Raw genomic sequence first — 18,799 nt, 5'->3', positions numbered from 1 at the left:
CCCTATGAGGGAAGATTGGGAAAAAAACTGGGTTTGTTTAGTCTGGAGAAGAAAAGACTGAGAGGGGACACAAGTCTTCAAGTACGTAAAAGGTTGTTACGAAGAGGAGGGTGGTACGTTGTTCTCCTTAACCCATGAAGACAAGACAAGAAGCAATGGGCTTAAATTGCAGCAAGGGAGATTTAGTTAGACATTAGGAAAAACTTCCTAACTGTAGGGTAGGTCAGCACTGGAACAGTTTACCTAGAGAGGTTGTGGAGTGGCTGTCAGTGGTGGTTTTGAAGAACAGGTTAGACCAAACACCTGTCAGGGATGGTTAGATAATACTTAGTCCTGCCTCAGTTCAGAAGACTGGACTACATGACCTCGAGAGGTCTCTTCCAGTCCTATATTTCTGTGATTCATTTAGTAGGTTACCATCAAAGGGTCATTTTGAGAAATTGCCATTTGTATGCATTGTCAGCAGAGAGGAAGGTTGACAAGGTGTTGCCAGGTATTTTAATACTCCAAGCAAAGGTTCTTGGGCTAATTTAGTTGTTAAATCACAATTTGCTGAACGGCAGTTCTCTTAAGTAGAAGTGATGGAAGCCATAGACTCTGCCCCTTTTAGCTCAGTGAATTAATTACTCAGTCGTTTTTTATGCATAATGGTGTTTGCACAATAAGACCGGCAGTGACTCTATTGTGGATAATTTAAGAGCTTTGAGACACCTTAAAAACACCTAATTTTTCAGAAGGAGCTTGGTGTTTGCTTTCTAAAAAATCAAGCCCCTCCATGGTGTCCCCAGTTGGGCACCCAGAATCACTCGTCAGTGTTTAAAGTGTAGCCTGTTGCTTTTTTATTCTTAAGGTTTTATGCATTTTCTTATATCTGTGCTCTAATTCTAGGCAAACTGTGGAGCCGGAGTTTGAAGTTAGCATATACACTTCTTAACAAACTAACCAGTAAGAATGAACCACTACTCAAACCTGGACACAGGGTAAGTTACTACTGGCCTTGCTTTGGAATAAGACTGGAATAATGTTTAAATCTAGACTAAAAGAAGCTGTGCGTTTTGGAACTGAAGTTCTATTGGGAATTTTGCCTGTATTATTTTATTGATATGATGCCCAAGAGTTTGCTGGATGCTGTACTATCAAGTAATAAGACAGGTCCCTGTAACAAAGAGCTTGCAATCTAAACAGATAGCACTAAGCTGGTGTTACCATATGGGAGGGTGGCATGGCTGGGGGGGGGCAGGGGGGGGTGGTCACACAAGGCTTAGAAGTTGAAGGACCTTGCTAGTCCTACTCTTTCCCTCTGCCCTCCTGCATACTGCTACCCGCCAGCCTGCGCTTCCCAGAGACCATGGGGCTGTTGCTCCCACTTGGAACCCCACAGGGAGTTTAGTGCTCCATGTCCGCTCCCCTCTGTCATGGGGGTGGGGTCCTGCTTGGTCAGGCCAGGTCTCCACATTCCCACCATGCTGGTATTTCTCCCTGGCTCTGCCTCCTGTCTGAGCCTCCTGGAAGAAAAGCAGGTCTTCTGGAGAACCCTGAATGAGAGTGAGAGGAGGTTTGTTTGCCGTTCCCTTTCTTGCCCCAGAATTCATGAACACCACATACACACAGCTGTATACTGAACAACACTACTGAAATGGTGGGTTATTGCAACAGGGTTTTTGAGTCTTACCTTTGGAATCCTTGGGGTAGGTATGTTGTTAAATGAAGCAATTAGCTCTTATTAAAATGCTTATTTCGGAATATATGCTTCATTTGTACTGAGCTTGGTAATTCAGACATGGAGCTGGTGTGGTTAACTCTATTAGACAGCTAATCAGGGACAGTATGTGCTGATGCTTCAGTCCCGTAACGTACAGTTTTTCAGATGCCCAAGCCTTTTAACAGTAGACTTTACACTTGACCCTATTGTACCTGGAGTGTGAATTCTTAGCACAGACAAAAAGTCAAGTCCTGAAGCTACTGGCCTTGATACTAGCAATGTGAAATCCATGTACCTGATGAGGTCATTTTCGTTATCCCAAACCTTACTATTACGTTTAATTGGCTAATAAATGTAAGGTAGGGCAATATTTCCCCTAAAGTAAGCAGCTGTCTTCATTCCATTTTATATATTTTTTTCCCTTCAGCAAGCATAGAATTCATAATGAATCACAGTAAGCAAAAGGCCAATGTCAGTACAGTCTCTTGCATGTGCTGTGTACAAATTGCTGTATCATTGGTAAGATAGTAAAGATTGTGAACAAAATTATGGATGAGTTGGGCAGTCAGAAATGGCTTTTGTCTGAAAAAAGCCTTGTAACGTCAGTTTAATTATTGGTAAATGCAATATTATATTTAGCATTTCTGGAAAAAATATCTGATGGAAGGAACCTTCTTTATAAGGGTTTTGTATAAACAAACTGCATAAAAGTGACCTGCTCTGTGGAATCCTTGGATTCAGTAAGATTGTATTGATTATATAATGTATTCGCAAGCAGGGAGATTAGTTTGCTTCATCCAGTGAATGAAGCTTGTATACCTTCCTAAACAATGATAAATGTGCGTGCTATGGTGATTACCATTGTTTAAATGTCTCCAGTTCTTGTTATGATCCTGAACAATATGTGGGAAATATATTTTCAAAAAGACACTCTAAAAATCTTTTACCGGCTTTGCTCAATCTTGTTATAGGTGGCTCTCGTATTTCCTAACAGTGATCCTGTGATGTTTATGGTGGCATTTTATGGGTGCCTCCTGGCAGACCTGGTTCCTGTGCCAATAGAAGTACCACTAACAAGAAAGGTAACCCAGTGTGTCAGCCCCATTAGGTGATGAAAATAATCAGTTTTACAAGAGAATATGGGGGTTCCACGGTGTTGCTTTGAGGTACAGAGTGCCACAAGTAGGCAGAATAATAAGTGGGGTTTTTTGTAGTTAAGGGGATGTGGATGGATAATTTTTTTTATGGCTTCAAGAGTAGAGGGATGTTATAAATCCAAACAGCAGGAAAACTGAAGTGTCTGCAGAAGAAAGCAGCACAGTGCATGAGCTGAATTGATGGTTGTACTTTTTTATAAATGTTAGATTTTAGTGCTAATGCTAATGTTTGTGGAGCAAAGTTTAATACCTAAACTGGGAAAACCTGTGAAGTGAATAATTGAACTGCCCCTTTAGTGTAGATATGTGCTTGTAGAGATGTTCATGAATTTTTCAAACTTCTTTAATATTGAATGTTCTGATGGCAGTGTTTAGTCAACACTATTAACTGAATCTCTAAATAGATCTATATTTAAACCTAACTAGCTTCAGAACTGAGCTTGATAAGTTGATGGAGGGGATGGTGTGATGGGACTGCCTGCAATGGCATGTGGCTGATCTGTGACTGCTAGTAGGAAATATCTCCAATGGCCCATGATGGGACACGAGATGTGGAGGACTCTGAGTGACTATAGAGAATTCTTTCCCAGGGGTCTGGCTGCTGGGTCTTGCCCTCATGCTCAGGGTCTATCTGATGGCCATAGTTGGGGTTGGGAAGGAATTTCCCCCTGGGTCAGATTGGCAGAGACCCTGGGGGTTTTTCACCTTCCTCTGCAGCATGGGGCACGGGTCAATTGCAGGTTTAAGCTAGTGTAAATGGTGGAGTCTCTGTAACTTGAATCTTTTAATCATGATTTGAGGACTCAGCCAGCGGTTCGGGGTCTGTTACAGGAGTGGGTGGGCGAGGCTCTGTCGCCTACGATGTGCAGGAGCTCAGACTAGATGATCACATCTAGATGACAAGTCCCTTCTGGCCTTAAAGTCTATGAGCTTTTAAAAAAATATTTTAAGATTTTTACATGGTATGGAAGATTTTACTGTTTTGGTCCAATGCTTTATCATACAGTGGAAACTCTTGGATTTTCAATTTATTTCCCATTCCTGTTAATTCTCTCAATTAAAATAAATCTAGGTCTAAACTGTCTGCATTAACATCTTATTCCTTTTTTCACTTTCAGTATAAAAGTTTGCAGCACATTTCTGTCATATTAACATTGTTTATATTATATCAGCTTTAACCTTTTAGATTTCTGTGACTCAGTTTTACCCTGAGGATTTAATGAAGCAGATTTCCTAATCTGAGCTGTAAGGCAAACGGGGTCAGTTAATATCAAAGATTTCTTGCCCAGATGAATATGTCAGCTCAGGACTATGAAAAATAGACTCTTCCCTATTAACGTTGACCTGATCCTGTAGAAACTTGTATGTCATGTTTAACACTATAGGGTAGCATTGGCCTAGTTCTGTAAATGTATTTAGTCTTATTCGTAGCTCCATGATACTGCCTGTCTGTCCATTCCATAAGTATGCATTTCTGTGCCTTGCTTGTCCTACAGAAGTGCCCCCTTCTTTGTGACTAGAGGTTGTTTTGACTCCCTCTGCCCTATGAGCCGTTGTTGGATGTCATCAGCAATATGTTTAAAGCTCTGTACTTTGTAAATATAACATGTTAAAATGTTACTTGTCATAACTCTAAGTACTGTGGTTAAAAATAGGCTGTTTGGAGAAAGGCATTTCTGCCTTTTATAGAGGCTATATTTTCAGCTCTGGAGCAATATAGAACAGCAGTTGATACACGTAGGCAGACTAAAGTTTTCCTGAATTTAGGAACTTACGTTTATTTAAAAATGAGAAAGAAACACTTCTTTTGTGGTGAATTACACATCTCTGAGTTACCCACAACAGAGAGGTGCATTCAAATGAATGGGAGTCACAGGAGATCAAGGATTCGGCTAGGCACTCTCATGCTGCAGTAACGGGCACCAGACAACAGGAGACATTTCAAATGACTAACTGCGTGAAGGCTAAGAACTGTGGTATTTGGAAACCCATGATTATTCACATGTAACTTCTTAATGTGTTCTAAACATGGCAGAATTGCAGAAGACTCTGAGCTTTTCCATTTGTATCTTTACAATAACATCATGGTTTTTCGATAGGATGCTGGCAGCCAACAGATTGGATTTCTCTTGGGCAGTTGTGGAGTAACGTTAGCTTTGACAACAGATGTTTGTCAAAAAGGCCTTCCGAAAGCTCAAACTGGGGAGGTAGTTACATTCAAAGGTACATTTTTTTGTTATCCATTATTTTTCTGCAGAGCAAAGAACATAGATATGAATGCTACTGTACAATTACTAGTTGGATTGTGATTACACATTTCTAACTGCATATGAAGGAAGAACTACAGAGGAATCTGAAAACTCTCTGCCTCTTGTCAAAAGAGTGCTTTGATCAAGCTGTTAATGACTTTCATTCCACATTTGCCCCAGAAGCATGATTCTGGCATTTTTGCTTAGCTAGTTGTTGCTGTCCCAGAATATTGAAAAACAAAATATTTCTTTGGAAGCGTTTTAATAATTTTCGTCTTGTTTTTAATTTAAGGTTGGCCACGTCTTGTTTGGTTTGTAATTGATGGAAAACATCTCGCAAAGCCAGCCAAGGACTGGCATCCCCAAGTACGGGATGCCAGTGCTGATATCGCTTATATTGAGGTAAACAAATGTAATATGCTGAGCATATCTGATACATGGGTTCCATCATTGATTTCCACACCTGTACTGAATGTATCCATTCTCTTGCTCTCCCGCTGTCCTTACTGAAAACAATCAGAATGTATATGATTATCTCGCTATGTGATTGGACGTATTATTTTAGTTATCCCGTGGCTTGTTCCTTTGGGTAAAATTTTCAAAAGTGCCTAAGTGACTTTTATTCTTCCAATGAAACGTAGGCTCCTAAGTCACCTAGACAATTTGAAATTTTTACCGTGTCTATATCCTGGTTGTGTGTCTCACATTTACATGGTAAGTTTTCAGTGCGTGGACCATGTCTCTTAATCTCTGTAAGGTGTCATGAAAAGTTATGGTGCTATAGAAATATACATAAATATTATTTTCCCCCTGAAAGTAAGTGCAGTACTTTTCCCCACACCTTGTTTCAATATAATTAATGGCATCAGACTGTCACCTGTAATGTTGTTCTCTCCTTTTACTCAGTCACCTAGCTTAGAATCTTTTTGCTTTTGTTTTTACAGCAGCAGCTCTCCCCACCCACTTACACTCATCTTTGCTTTTGAGGCTTTCACCCAGCCTTTCATCCTGAGCTCCTATATTTTCACTTTTAAATTCCCGTACCGGGTTGGAAGTGTAAACTTTGCAGTGTAGAGAACTTAACCGTCTTCCCTCCAAGATTCCTCTGACGTACTCAAGGACAGTGTCAGATTCACCCTCGATATTTATTTGTGTTATGGTAGCACCCGTTGTGCTGGGCACTGTACAAATACAAAGTCAGAAGTAAAGAGGTTACCGCCCCAAAGATTTTACAGTGTACATAGACAAGTAACAAAGAGAGGGGAACAGGATACAACATCCGCAAAGTGTATTCCAGGGTATTCCATTTTTGGGGTCCCTGAGACAAGTAATTTACAAATGGTGAGGGACAGGGAAACAGTCAAAATAAGTACAGTTTAACATACTGTACATGCACAAAGACGCCCCTCAAATTAATCGTTGTTGGCTAACTTTAATTATTAAACTAACCTTGTAAATTTTCTCTTTTCAGTATAAGACAAGTAAAGAGGGCAGCACAATGGGCATTACTGTATCTCATGCTTCCATGCTGGCACATTGTCATGCATTGACCCAGGCATGCGGTTACTCAGAAGGTACGTTCCGTAGAGGTCCTTCAAAAATAATACATATTGATATTTACATTAAGCAGAACATACTGTATCTTACGTTGGGAAAGCATTTTTAGTGCCCTATCTCCAGGCTTATAGTGGCATTTTTCATTGTTGAAGGAAAGTGCTGTTTACTTGCTTGTAATTGACATGAAATATGAAGAAAAATAAGGAGCCACTTGTAACTTCATCCTCAGCATGTATTAAGTAGCTCTAATCTGAGACCCGTTAGCCTGCTCAGTTGCTTGTATGTGTCTGTCTCATACCATTTAATTCCACACTGTTGAGGAAAAAATAGTCTTATATGGCCTTCTGTGTAAGTATTAGCAATATATTAATTAAAACACAAGTTGAAATAAATAGAACTAATATTTGATTTCTTGGACAATCCAAGTAAATCTTGCAACTCTGAAAGGGTTAATCAGCAATAATTTTTGCTGATCAGACTGAAGGCTTCACAACAGTGGAAAGATCAATATCTTAATTGTATTAAGAATATGTGGCCTGTTTTTTTTCTGTACAGCCGACAGTAGTATGCTCCTAATGTGAATGTACTGTTGGAGTAATTGAATGTGCAGAAAATCACACCCTAAAAGAACAACCAATACAAGGGGTTTAACTGGTCATATTTACATGGTAGATTTTTGCCAGCAGTTTCCAATTTTTGATCAGTCTTTAAGCAAAATGACGAATACATGTGTGTCCACATCAACTTGTAAAAAAAAAAAAAAGTTTTGTTTTCGTATAAGACTTGCATACATTTATTAAACGTAGCCATTCTTATTGGCAATCAGCTTTCCTCCTCCTGAAAGTCTGAAAGTGTGCTTGCTTTACCCTTTTGTATTTTTAAGCCAAAATATGTGAAGTGTATGTAAATAGCAGCTAATAGTGTTATCAATTTGAAAGTAAACGTAGCAATCACTGCTCAGAATTGCAAAAAAAATTCCAAATTTTAAAATACACCAGTAAACGATGTCCTTTAGTAAGGGGTAGGCAACTGTATTGAAGCTGTTGTCACAAGTTTAGTATTCAAAGTTTTTAATTAAATGTTTATCCAAATAGCAATCTAGTGTCAACATAATGCTTTTAAATTTTCAGAAGAATGTTTGCCTTGAATGAATTAAATCAAGGTTTAAAACAATCCATGTTCACTATGCCAGTCATGTTTTTCTGTTAAAAAGGAATTCACAGAATCTTCAATGACTGCCTTTTTAAAAAAGTACCAAGAGTGACTCTTAATTACCAGTACGTATCTGTTACCAGTTGGAGACTATTAACAGCAGAGTCCCAATTCCCAACCTGCACTTTTGACTTCATGCTCTTTTCTCTAGACTAAACTTGTTAAAACCACTTAATCTGTTTTTAAATTTTACCTCCTAATCCTTCTGTCATCTTTGTCACCCTTATTTGGGTTCCCTCCAGTTTCAATGTCATTTTGGCTCAATCTTCCAAGGTGCTGAGCATTCTGGCCCAATTCCAGCAAAACTGTATACCCCCAAGCCTGCCCCACTTGCCCCATCATCCTCTCCTCACTCCTCTGCGGTCAAGCAAGTCAGACTGCTTTCTCCTTCTCCACACTGCCCAGGGACCAACACAGCACTGGGGGCATTAAGAGGACAAGAGAGACAGTCTCCTTGCTCTCTGCTCTAGGCCTGGCACCCGGGGGGGGATAACTGCAGGAAGATTCCCTGGTTCAGCGTGCTCAGTCCAGGCAGCACACAGGAGCTGTGTGGGGTTGCAGCATGATCATTGCGAATGGCATTGTCAGAAAATAATGCTGCCAGCCTCTCTCAAACCTCCATTGAGCATGTGCAAACTGATTTTCACTTGTAACTTAGCCAAATTTGGGTGAACTTTCTCAGGACACTAAACCATCCATCTCTGACAGCAGGGCAATCCTAATGCCAAATTCCACGTCCCTGCTCCGAAACATGGAGGGTGCTAGAGTTTCTCAGTGAGACAAATGTTAAAATGAAGAAAGAAAACTAACATAGACAAGACAACATTTTTCTCTTATCTCATTCTTTGAAACAGTTAAACTTTTTTAGCTGAAACTTAAAATATATACATATATTCAACCTGAGATAGAAACCGGCATGGGAAATTTCAGCTCAAACTAAAAAGATTAGCAAAGTAGTAAGCAATCAAAAATAAGGTGTTATAATTGAAAGTGTCAGGTGCTAGGCAACCTTAACAATAGGCATCACTGCTAGTGTCATCGGTAACAAATGATAACACAAGGAAAATTGTAACAAGTAACTTAAAATGCTGCAGGCCTTAGCAGACTGTGTACACGTAATAGGAGCATGGTAATGTGATGTTGGCTTATTCCTTTTCTGAAAGTCTTAGAAATTTCACAGCTCCTTTGGGAGATACACCATGCTTCTCAAATGTTCTAAAGTTTTGGTAGCTGTGGTGTTCAGCAAATGTAACCCATGTCTTCATCCACTTTCAGCTGAAACATTAACGAATGTGCTGGATTTCAAAAGAGATGCTGGTCTGTGGCACGGAGTTTTAACAGTGAGTGTTTGAGTACATTCAGTAACGAAGAATTGTATTATTTGTATTATCATGGTGTCTCGGTGCCCAGTCATGGATCCCGTTGTGCTAGGTGTTGTACAAAAAACAGGAGAAAAAGACCATTCCTGTCCCAAAGAGCTTACAATCTAAATGTCAGGCAAGAGACAGCAGATGGATAGACACAGACAGGCGAGTACAAGGAGACAGGGAGACAATATTGGGGAGCGTGACAGTCAGTGGTCTCCGCACACCAGCAGCTTAGCTGCTGTCAGTTTTTGGTAGCCCTCACAGTAAAGGAGAGTTTTGAAGAGCATTTTGAAGGTGAATAGGCTAGTTTTGTGGATAGTTACAGGGAGCTTCCCTAAGCATGAGGGGCAGCATGGGAGAAAGCATGATGGTGCCTGTTTGAACATATAACATCCTGGACTGTGTAGGAATGAGAGCTGACTTGTTGATACTGAGTGAGATGATAGGGTGGGGATTGGTTGTGAAGGCCTTGAAAGTGCAGATAAGAAGCTTATGTTTGACATGATAGAGAAGAGGGAGACAGTGAAGGGATGCAAAGAAAGAGATGACGTAGTCAAAGTGACAAGCTAGAGAAACAATCTCAACAGCATTCTGAATGGATGTGAGTGAGGCGAGATTGCATTTTCAAGGATAGAGAGAAGGATGGTTGTAGTAACCGAGATGCAAGATGATGAGAGTTTGGACAAAAGTTTTAGCTGTGTGGATGGATTTTAAAGATATTATGCAGAAATAATCTGCATGACAGCCCTAGGTTGGATGTGAGGATCTAGAGAGATGTGTGGGTCAAAGATGGCACACAGGTTACGGGCCTGAGTGACAGGTAGAATAGTGGTGTTGTCCACGTTGACCAAGAAAGGAAATAGTGGGGAGGGCCTTGGGGGAGGAAGATTAAAGAACTCTGTTTTAGCCATGTTGAGGTTGAGCTGATGGCGAGAAATTCACAAAGAGATGTCAGAAAGACAGTCTGAAATTTTAGTTTGGACAGGAGACAGATCTGGATTGAGAGGTAGATGTGTGAACCATCCATATAGAGATGGTAGTTGAATTTGTGTTTGCAGATGAGATTGCCAGAGAAAAGGTGTAGAGAGAAGAGAAGAGGACCTAGGACAGAACCCTGTGGAATCTGGAGTGGGGGCATTGAGGAAGATCCTTCAAAGGACACACTAAAGGAACAATTAGAGAGGTAGGAGGAGAACAAGAAGAGGACGGTCATAGAAGGCCAGGGAGGACAGGATTTCAAGAAGAGTATGTTGGAGGGTAGGGTTTCTCTGGCTATTTTGATATCCGAATGAATGAATGAACTATATCAAGGCTTCAAATAACATTTGCTGATATACATATGAAATTTTCTTTGTTTAGATATATGCATTTATCCTGCTTGCATGTTGTTAGATTGCACTGAACATGTGCTGCAGCTGTGATATTTTAAATTTATCCATGTATTTCATTTACTCTTTGAGACATTTGAACATTTCACTTACAGAGCGTAATGAACAGAATGCACGTTGTCAGTATACCCTATGCATTAATGAAGGTTAATCCGCTTTCCTGGATACAGAAAGTCTGCTCGTACAAAGGTAATCTGAAAGTACTTTGACTTGATCCATCCATCCATCCCCTAATGAGCCAAAACAGACACTGTGAAGTGTGTTACTGCTGAAATGGGCCAACTAAGCAAAATGAGAGAAACCTAAAACTTCAGAGCTGCAAAATAACCTGTTAGTGTACAATTAGATGCGACTGCTATCTTATCACAGCTGATTTCCTTTTGTCACTGCATCCAGCTGATGTTTGAGCCTTCTGAGCCACGGACCTCACTGATACCGCTATTATGTTTTTCTTCAGTGCTGATGTATTTCTGCTGATGCAGATGCACTGAGGAATGAAGAACAGGCCCACTCTTTAGCCTCTTCTCTCTTGGGAGGCCGTGTGTGGAAGGGAGAGGAGGTGTCAATGCCATGAGAGAGAGCATATTTCTTCAGCTCAATAGTACTCAGAATGATAGTGAATATTCACCTGCTACAAATAGACAGCCTGGAGGTACTGAGTATTCTTTTTTGAGTGATGTCCCTGGGCGTGCTCCACTTCAGGAGCTTTCAACCAGAGACGGAGGACAGTGAGTGCCTCTTTTTCTCTTTAAAGTTAGAATATACTATATAATGTTAGTTCTTTAGTTCGTTTATAGGGAGTCATCAGATGTTCAGCTGCGTGTGTGTTTTCTCTCTGCGTGCCGCATTAGTTCTGGCCAGAGAGCCTATACAGCAGGCTCCAATCATAGAAGACTAGGGTTGGAAGAGACCTCAGGAGGTCATCCAATCCAACCCCCTGCTCAAGGCAGGACCAACACAAAATAAATCATCCCAGCTGGGGCTTTGTCAAGCTGGCCTTAATAACCTCTAAAGATGGTGATTCCACCACCTCCCTAGGTAACCCGTTCCAGTGCTTCACCACCCTTCTAGTGAAATAGTGTTTCCTAATATCCAACCTAGACCTCCCCCACTGCAACTTGAGACCATTGCTCCTTGTTCTGTCATCTGCCACCACTGAGAACAGCTTAGCTCCATCCTCTTTGGAGCCCCCCTTCAGGCAGTTGAAGGCTGCTATCAAATCCCCCCTCATTCTTCTCTTCTGCAAACTAAACAAGCCCAGTTCCCTCAGCCTCTCTTCGAAAGTTACGTGCCCCAGCCCCCTGATCATTTTCGTTGCCTTCCGCTGGACTCTCTTCAATTTGTCCACATCCTTTCTGTAGTGGGGGGCCCAAAACTGGACACAGTACTCCAGATATGGCCTCACCAGTGCTGAATAGAGGGGAATAATCACTTCCCTTGATCTGCTGGCAATACTCCTACTAATGCAGCCCAATATGCTGTTAGTCTTCTTGGCAACAAGGGCACACTGCTGACTCATATCCAGCTTCTCATCCACTGTCATCCCCAGGTCCTTTTCTGCAGAACTGCCGCTTAGCCAGTCGGTCCCCAGCCTGTAGCAGTACATGGGATTCTTCCGTCCTAAGTGCAGGACTCTGCACTTGTCCTTGTTGAACCTCATCAGATTTCTTTTGGCCCAATCCTCTAATTTGTCTAGGTCACTCTGGACCCTATCCCTACTCTCCAGCGTATCTACCTCTCCCCCCAACTTAATGTCATCTGCAAACTTGCTGAAGGTGCAATCCATCCCATCATCCAGATCATTAATAAAGATGTTGAACAAAACCGGCCCCAGGACTGACTCCTGGGCTACTCTGCTTGATACCGGTTTGATCAAACTGCCCAATAAGACCACCAGACTTGGTTTAGTAGCGAAGGCGCCCGGACAGATTTATTGCCAACGAAGCATTGTGCTAATTCCCCAGCTCAGTGGTTACAGGTACACTAAGACATGTATGCCCATGACAATGGACACAGCTCAGTCAGTGGCAGGACTTCCACTGCCCCCTTAGTTGGACAAAGACACATTCTCTGAGATGCATCTTTATACACCAATACAAACAAATTACGTATCACCCCTCTGACATACTTAGGTGCCCCCTCTGATGTGGCTAACCACCACCCATTACCTTGTGCCTAATAGTTCGGTCAAAACATTTTTATCCATCATGCTGTCATGCTGACCTTATCTTTCGGATGGGTCTGGGTGTTTCTGTTATCTTTGGGGAATGTGCTGGTATCGAGGTGTTCTGTTACCACCCTTCTGGAATGTGTTTGTGTATATGTACTTAAGTCTAGCACTACTTAGAAATGTGTGTTTCTGCTACATCAGCCTTGTTCTTGCCAGATTCTGTGAGCAGGGTCTACCTCTTGCTCACAACTTAACTTTGCTTTATATTAGCAAGTTTTGACCATTACTTTAGTTTAGGCCTCAGGCCTCTGATACAAGGACTTACATCTCCGGCTCTTTTCCTACTACATAAGGTTCTTAGTATTTTATAATTGTTGGAACTCTTGGTTCTGTGTTCTTTTTTCAGAAAAAAAATATATCTATATCTGTATCTTTTTGTTGTTTTTTTCCCCCCTATTGAGGGGGTCAGGGTTTTTTTTTCTTGTATCTAGAATGCTGGGTTTTAAAAGTTATCTCTCTTGTTGAGAACCAATTCCTGTCAGCGATGGGCATTCTCAGTGTGTTCATTGCTTGGGAGACTTGCATATCCCCAGCAAGTGCAAGATTTGCACTCCTTTTAAGGGAAAATCCCACAAAAACAGGAAATGAAGTATAGACTCATAATGGTGGAGCAAGCCTTCAGACTGGTTTCGGACCTGGAGAACCCCCCTGAACAGTGCCCCATCTATATTTAGATCATGGTCACCTAGAGCTTCCAAGGTGAAGGCAGCGTCAAGACCCCAGTCTCCAGCACTCTCCGTGAGTGATGTATGTGTAACTGCTCCGTGGGTGCCGAGGTCTTCCCACTCAAAGTCGAAGGAGAAGGGGATAAGAGGAGCACAATGGAGAAAAGTTTGGTCACCAAGACCTCAGGCCCCAAGAGGAGTGCTAGTGGGGTTCCAAGTACTTCAGGTAGCCTGACGCACACTCTGAGACTTCATCTTAATTCCGTGCCTCCTTGGTAAAGGGCACAGTGCCAGAAACAACTATTATGGGTACCATCATAGCTCATGATAATAAGAGAGCAGTCTCACTGGAATTTGAGGTGCCCTAGGACAGTGACATCAGGAACAACCTAGGTTCCTTTACCAAGTTCTGTTGTGCTCCTGGTACTGCAGGAGTTCTGGTACCTGAAGACATCACAGCACTAACTGAGCCTGAGTCTGCCCTCATTGTAACTTCTGCACATCTGTCAGTACTGAGATCTGCTGTGTCACCAACCATGTATGTTGTATTGAGACCCACCACTTCCTGACTTTTACCATTCAGGAAGTAGGGTTGTCACCTCCTGTACAATATGTGGAAGAGCATTCCGACTCAGGCTTGGAGCTTTCAGTTCAAGGCTCCAGTATACTGTTATTCTCCTCTGCAGATGCAAGGAAGGCAGGATGCATGACCTCTAACTGCTAATACTTGGGACGACCAATGATGGTTACCTTCCCCCAGGTCTTATTGTCTTCCTCATTGGCCTTATTGGTGCTCATGGGCAACATACCGCCAGCATTTTTGAGGGGCCCCAATTCAGTCTTATAAGGAATATAGGAGATCTTATTCTCTGGTACCTTCCATCCCTCCCCTGCTTTCTGAATCCGCAAAGAAGACCTTTGAGGCGCACAAGGTGAGGATCGATAAAAGACCTTTGAGGCGCACAAGGCGAGGATCGACAAGGACATAACCCTCTCCCACCCCCCCTTTACAAATATCCCTTCTTCATCTCCTGATGAGGCAGTAATGCCATCACTACCTGTTGACTTTCTGCAGTTCCAAGACCTGATGAAGTGGGTCTCAGACGTGCTTCAGATTCCACTGGAAGAAGTCCAGAAGTCCACCACAAGCTCCTGGACATGTATATTTCTACTTCAGCACGGGTGGCATTGCCAATTAATGAACCTATCCTTGGGCCAGCTAGCATCATCTGGCAAACTCCAGTAATGGCACCTTCTACTTGCAAGCATGCAGTTAAAAATACTACATCCAGAAAGGGATTCTGAGTTTGTTTTCCACCGCTGACCCCAAATTCTGTGGATGCAGTTAATGAAAATGGGAGACTATATATTCCTAAAGCTACCGCAAATTACAAGGACCCAGGGACTTGTCTATCCTGGCACAGTAAATCGGTGCCGCTGCAATTGATGCAGCAGTGTCTATTTAGTGGGTCTGGTGAAGATGCAATAAGTCGATGGCAGAGCGCTCTCCCATCAACTTCAGTACTTCACTCTCCCGAGAGGCGGAAGGTAAGTTAGCGGGAGAGCATCTCCCACCAACATAGCGCAGTGTAGGCACCGCGTTGGTTTGATGTAAGCTGTCGCTCGGGGAGTGATTCTTTTTTTTTTCCACAACCCTGAGCAACATAACTTGCATCGACTTAAACAGCAGTGTAGGCCAGGCCCAGTAGCATTTTGGTCATAAAAGCAACTCTTCGGCAACATTACAGTTCAGGATTGTGACTCACCAGGTTCTTATATTAAAATATGATCACCTGAATTATGAGAAGTTCAGTGCTTGTATTGACCATTTACCACTGGAACACCAAGATCAGTTTAGTGCCAGAAGAAAGGGGGGTCTGCTCTTGGCAAAGATGTCTTTGCAGGCTTCGCTTCATGTGGCTGACACCGCAGTAGTGACAAGATGAGCTTCCGGCGTCAGTTATCTGGTTTCCCGTGGGAGGTACAATCGAATAGCCATGAGCTCTTTGTGGACTCCACAGATTTACTTAATACCCTAAAGGTCTCTAGGGCTATACTTAGATCCTTGGGGATATACATGCCTGCAAATAAAAGGAAACTCGGAGGTCTCAGTCAGTACAAAGATACCATCCTGCTCAATTTTCTACCTGTCATAGACTATCTGAACCATCTAAAAAGAAAACCATTACCTCAGCTGCTTCATCTCCACCATCAACATCTTCCAAATGCTAGTTTTGGTGGTTTGGTCAAGAGTCTGAACCACCAAATAGTCAGGATTTCTTAACTTCACTATTCCATCCCTTTTCTCAGTTTGGACTCTCTCTCTATACCAACACATGTGGGAGGCCATTACTTCTGGTTATATGATCCAGTTTGCCTCCAATCGGCCTCCCCTTCCCCATCCCTCTTTAGAGACCCCTCTCATGATCAGTTGCTGAGACAGGAGATCACATCACTCCTAAGTCTAGAGGCCATAGAACCAGTTCTACTTCAACACTATTCAAGGTATTTTCTGATACCCAAGAAAAACGAAGGTTGGAGGCCAATACTAAATCTCAGACAATTGAACAAGTAAATCAGACATCTGGAATTCAGAATGAAGTCCCTAGCAGCTATAATTTCCTCCCTGGAGTCTGGGGACTGGTTGGTGATTCTCAACCTCAAAGATGCATAATTCCAGGTAGCAATTCATCCCTCTCACAAAAAAATTCTTCATTTTGCCACTTGAGCATGATCCCTACCAGTACGGGATTCTACCCTTCGGCTTTCTTCTGTCTCATGGGTTTTTCTCAAACATCATGATGTTTGTAGCCGCCTATCTCCGTTGTCTAGGAATAACAGTTTTTCCCTACCTCAACGACTGGCCCTCAAAAGATGGTCTAATCAGGAAGTGTTGTTGGCAGTTCAACCAACTTCACTTTTTCACAGTTTAGTTACATGGCAAATAATTTTTTTATAGAAGTATTTCTGGATGCATGATGGGCAAGGCTTAGCTCCCTCCTAACAGGATATGTGATATGTCCAGTGTGTTCCCCACACACGTGACTATTTAAAATAATTACTTTGGTTTAATATATATATTTTTTTACTTTCAGCCCGTGTAGCAGTAGTAAAATCACGTGATATGCACTGGTCGCTTTTGGCTCAGCGGGATCAAAGAGATGTCAACCTCAGCTCTTTACGAATGCTGATAGTGGCAGATGGAGCTAATCCATGTAAGTATGGGGATAATCATTTATATTTCTATAGCGTCTTTTAACCCCAGGTGTCTGGAAGCATATTGCAAGTTATTTACAGTGCCTGCCGCACGGACAGTGAGCAAACCTTAGTGTGTGAGTTCAGCGGCCAGGAGAACAGCTGATAGACAGCAAAACTGAGTAGGGTGGGACAGTTCTTCACCAAGGACATTCGGGAAAAACTCGGCTCTCATAAAGAGTTCCAAGAGATCTCTAACATCTACAAAGAGCAGCCAGAAATGAAATAGCTGAAAGATCTCACAGAAATTATATGGAAGTCAATTTATTTACCATGGAAGGAGGAAAGGCCGAACTGATCTTGTGAGGATTAAATGTGTGGTTCCAAAGAGTTTAGATATTTCAGACCTGATGCTTAGAGCATTAGGCCATTTATTCTGTAATAAAATGTTGAAAATTATACCCACAGAACTTTCTACAATACTGTTTTTACCATCCATTAATACTTAAACAATCACACACAACTCAGTAGTGCATTTCTCAGTGATTGAAGCATCATGGTAGTATAAGGCCCAAGAGCAATACAGAATGACTTGAACCATCTTAGAAATGTAACATTAACTTTGAAGTGTGCTAGCTGGAAAATTTTCCCTGCTACAATAAAATGGAAGTTAAAATAAAAAAGCTCAGGGCCCATGTGTCATTTTTTCACATGGGTCTGACATATAGAGTTCTGAACACAAATGGAGCTTTTCAAAATCATGTAATGATTTTTAGAAGATGTGTATGCATCCTGGTCCCATGATATCTGCAGGAAACTTTATAAGAGGCAATTTTCAGAATTTTAATGACTGATCATTTATACCTTTACTAGATCCCCTGCAGAATTCCATGATTTTTAACTTTGCCTTTGCAGGGAGAGTTTCTCCACTATGATTTCACTTTGTGAATTAGTTGTTAATCATTAAGGACCATATTTTAAAGGAATTGAATGGTTGCGCTCAGCAATGCAATATCTAACTGATTTAGGAGTCTAATTCTCATTTTCAAAAGGGCTGTAGGCACTTAGGAGCCAAAATTCTGTCAACAGTCAATAGGGTTTAGGGTCCTAAGTGCCGAAAGGCCTTTTGAAAATGGGATGTAGACTCTTAAATTGGTTAGGCGTTGAACTGCCGAGTGCATCAATAACTAACTACCTGTGAATATCTGGGCCTGACTATGTTAGGATTTTGTGCAGCTCTGTTGCCTAAATGCTAATGGGGTATGCTGTTCTCTAAAGAATAATCTGTCAAAAGTATGACTTGATTAAATGTGGTGTGAGGACACTTGAATATTCTACAGCTAAATCACAGGTAAAAATAAATATGGAAATTCTATTAGGGCAAAATGAATTTTTTTCAGTATTACCTCTCCTTGCAAAAATCATGCATGCTTTTCACATTTTGTGATTTATTGTATTTAGGGTCAATATCTTCCTGTGATGCATTCCTCAACGTATTTCAGTCCAGAGGTTTGAGACCAGAAGTTATCTGTCCCTGTGCCAGTTCTTCAGAGGCATTAACTGTTGCTATTCGCAGGTATTATATTTAGTGAGAGTTTAACTAAATACATTTTGCCTAGGTTAAAAATGTGTGCTCTTAAATAAATAAATTAATTAATGGAGATATCCTATCTCCTAGAACTGGAAGGGACCTTGAAAGGTCATTGACTCCAGCCCCCTGCCTTCACTAGCAGAACCAAGTACTGATTTTGCCCCAGATCCCTAAGTGGTCCCCTCAAGGATTGAACTCACAACCCTGGGTTTAGCAGGCCAATGCTCAAACCACTGAGCTATACCTCCCCCCTTCAAGTAGTGTTCCCGTGGGAACTCCACTTCAAGTGCTCATGCCCTTGCTCAGAGATTTGTCAGTTAGCAGTGTCTGTTCATCCCGCACATGTGCCCTGGGCCTCCTGGTGCCAGATACCGAGGCCTTATGGGGCTGTAGTGCAAACCACTCTGTTCTTTCTCAACCGCCACAGTTTGAGATGGAACACTAGCGTGTCTGCCTTGAGCACGCCTCAGCTTTCCTAGTATTTCA

General features: G+C 41.8%; 1 protein-coding gene across 5 annotated transcripts in view; it reads left to right on the top strand.

Moving 5' to 3' along the window:
* DIP2A (disco interacting protein 2 homolog A) overlaps positions 1–18,799 on the top strand; it is a 191,809-nt gene that overhangs the window by 120,463 nt on the left and 52,547 nt on the right. For all 5 annotated transcript variants that reach the window (XR_004647764.1, XM_034786563.1, XM_034786564.1 and 2 more), the window contains 9 exons: positions 889–980; positions 2,674–2,784; positions 4,959–5,082; positions 5,401–5,510; positions 6,580–6,682; positions 9,153–9,217; positions 10,728–10,821; positions 16,623–16,742; positions 18,184–18,298. Coding sequence is in view for 4 of the 5 variants with exons in the window: in XM_034786563.1 (XP_034642454.1) it covers positions 889–980; positions 2,674–2,784; positions 4,959–5,082; positions 5,401–5,510; positions 6,580–6,682; positions 9,153–9,217; positions 10,728–10,821; positions 16,623–16,742; positions 18,184–18,298 (934 nt within the window). In the remaining variant the exon portion in view is untranslated. The remainder of the gene's footprint in view (positions 1–888; positions 981–2,673; positions 2,785–4,958; positions 5,083–5,400; positions 5,511–6,579; positions 6,683–9,152; positions 9,218–10,727; positions 10,822–16,622; positions 16,743–18,183; positions 18,299–18,799) is intronic.

Source organism: Trachemys scripta, chromosome 11 (genome assembly GCF_013100865.1).
Source record: "Trachemys scripta elegans isolate TJP31775 chromosome 11, CAS_Tse_1.0, whole genome shotgun sequence".
NCBI lineage: Eukaryota > Metazoa > Chordata > Testudines > Emydidae > Trachemys > Trachemys scripta.
This window is presented reverse-complemented; position numbering and strand designations above follow the sequence as displayed.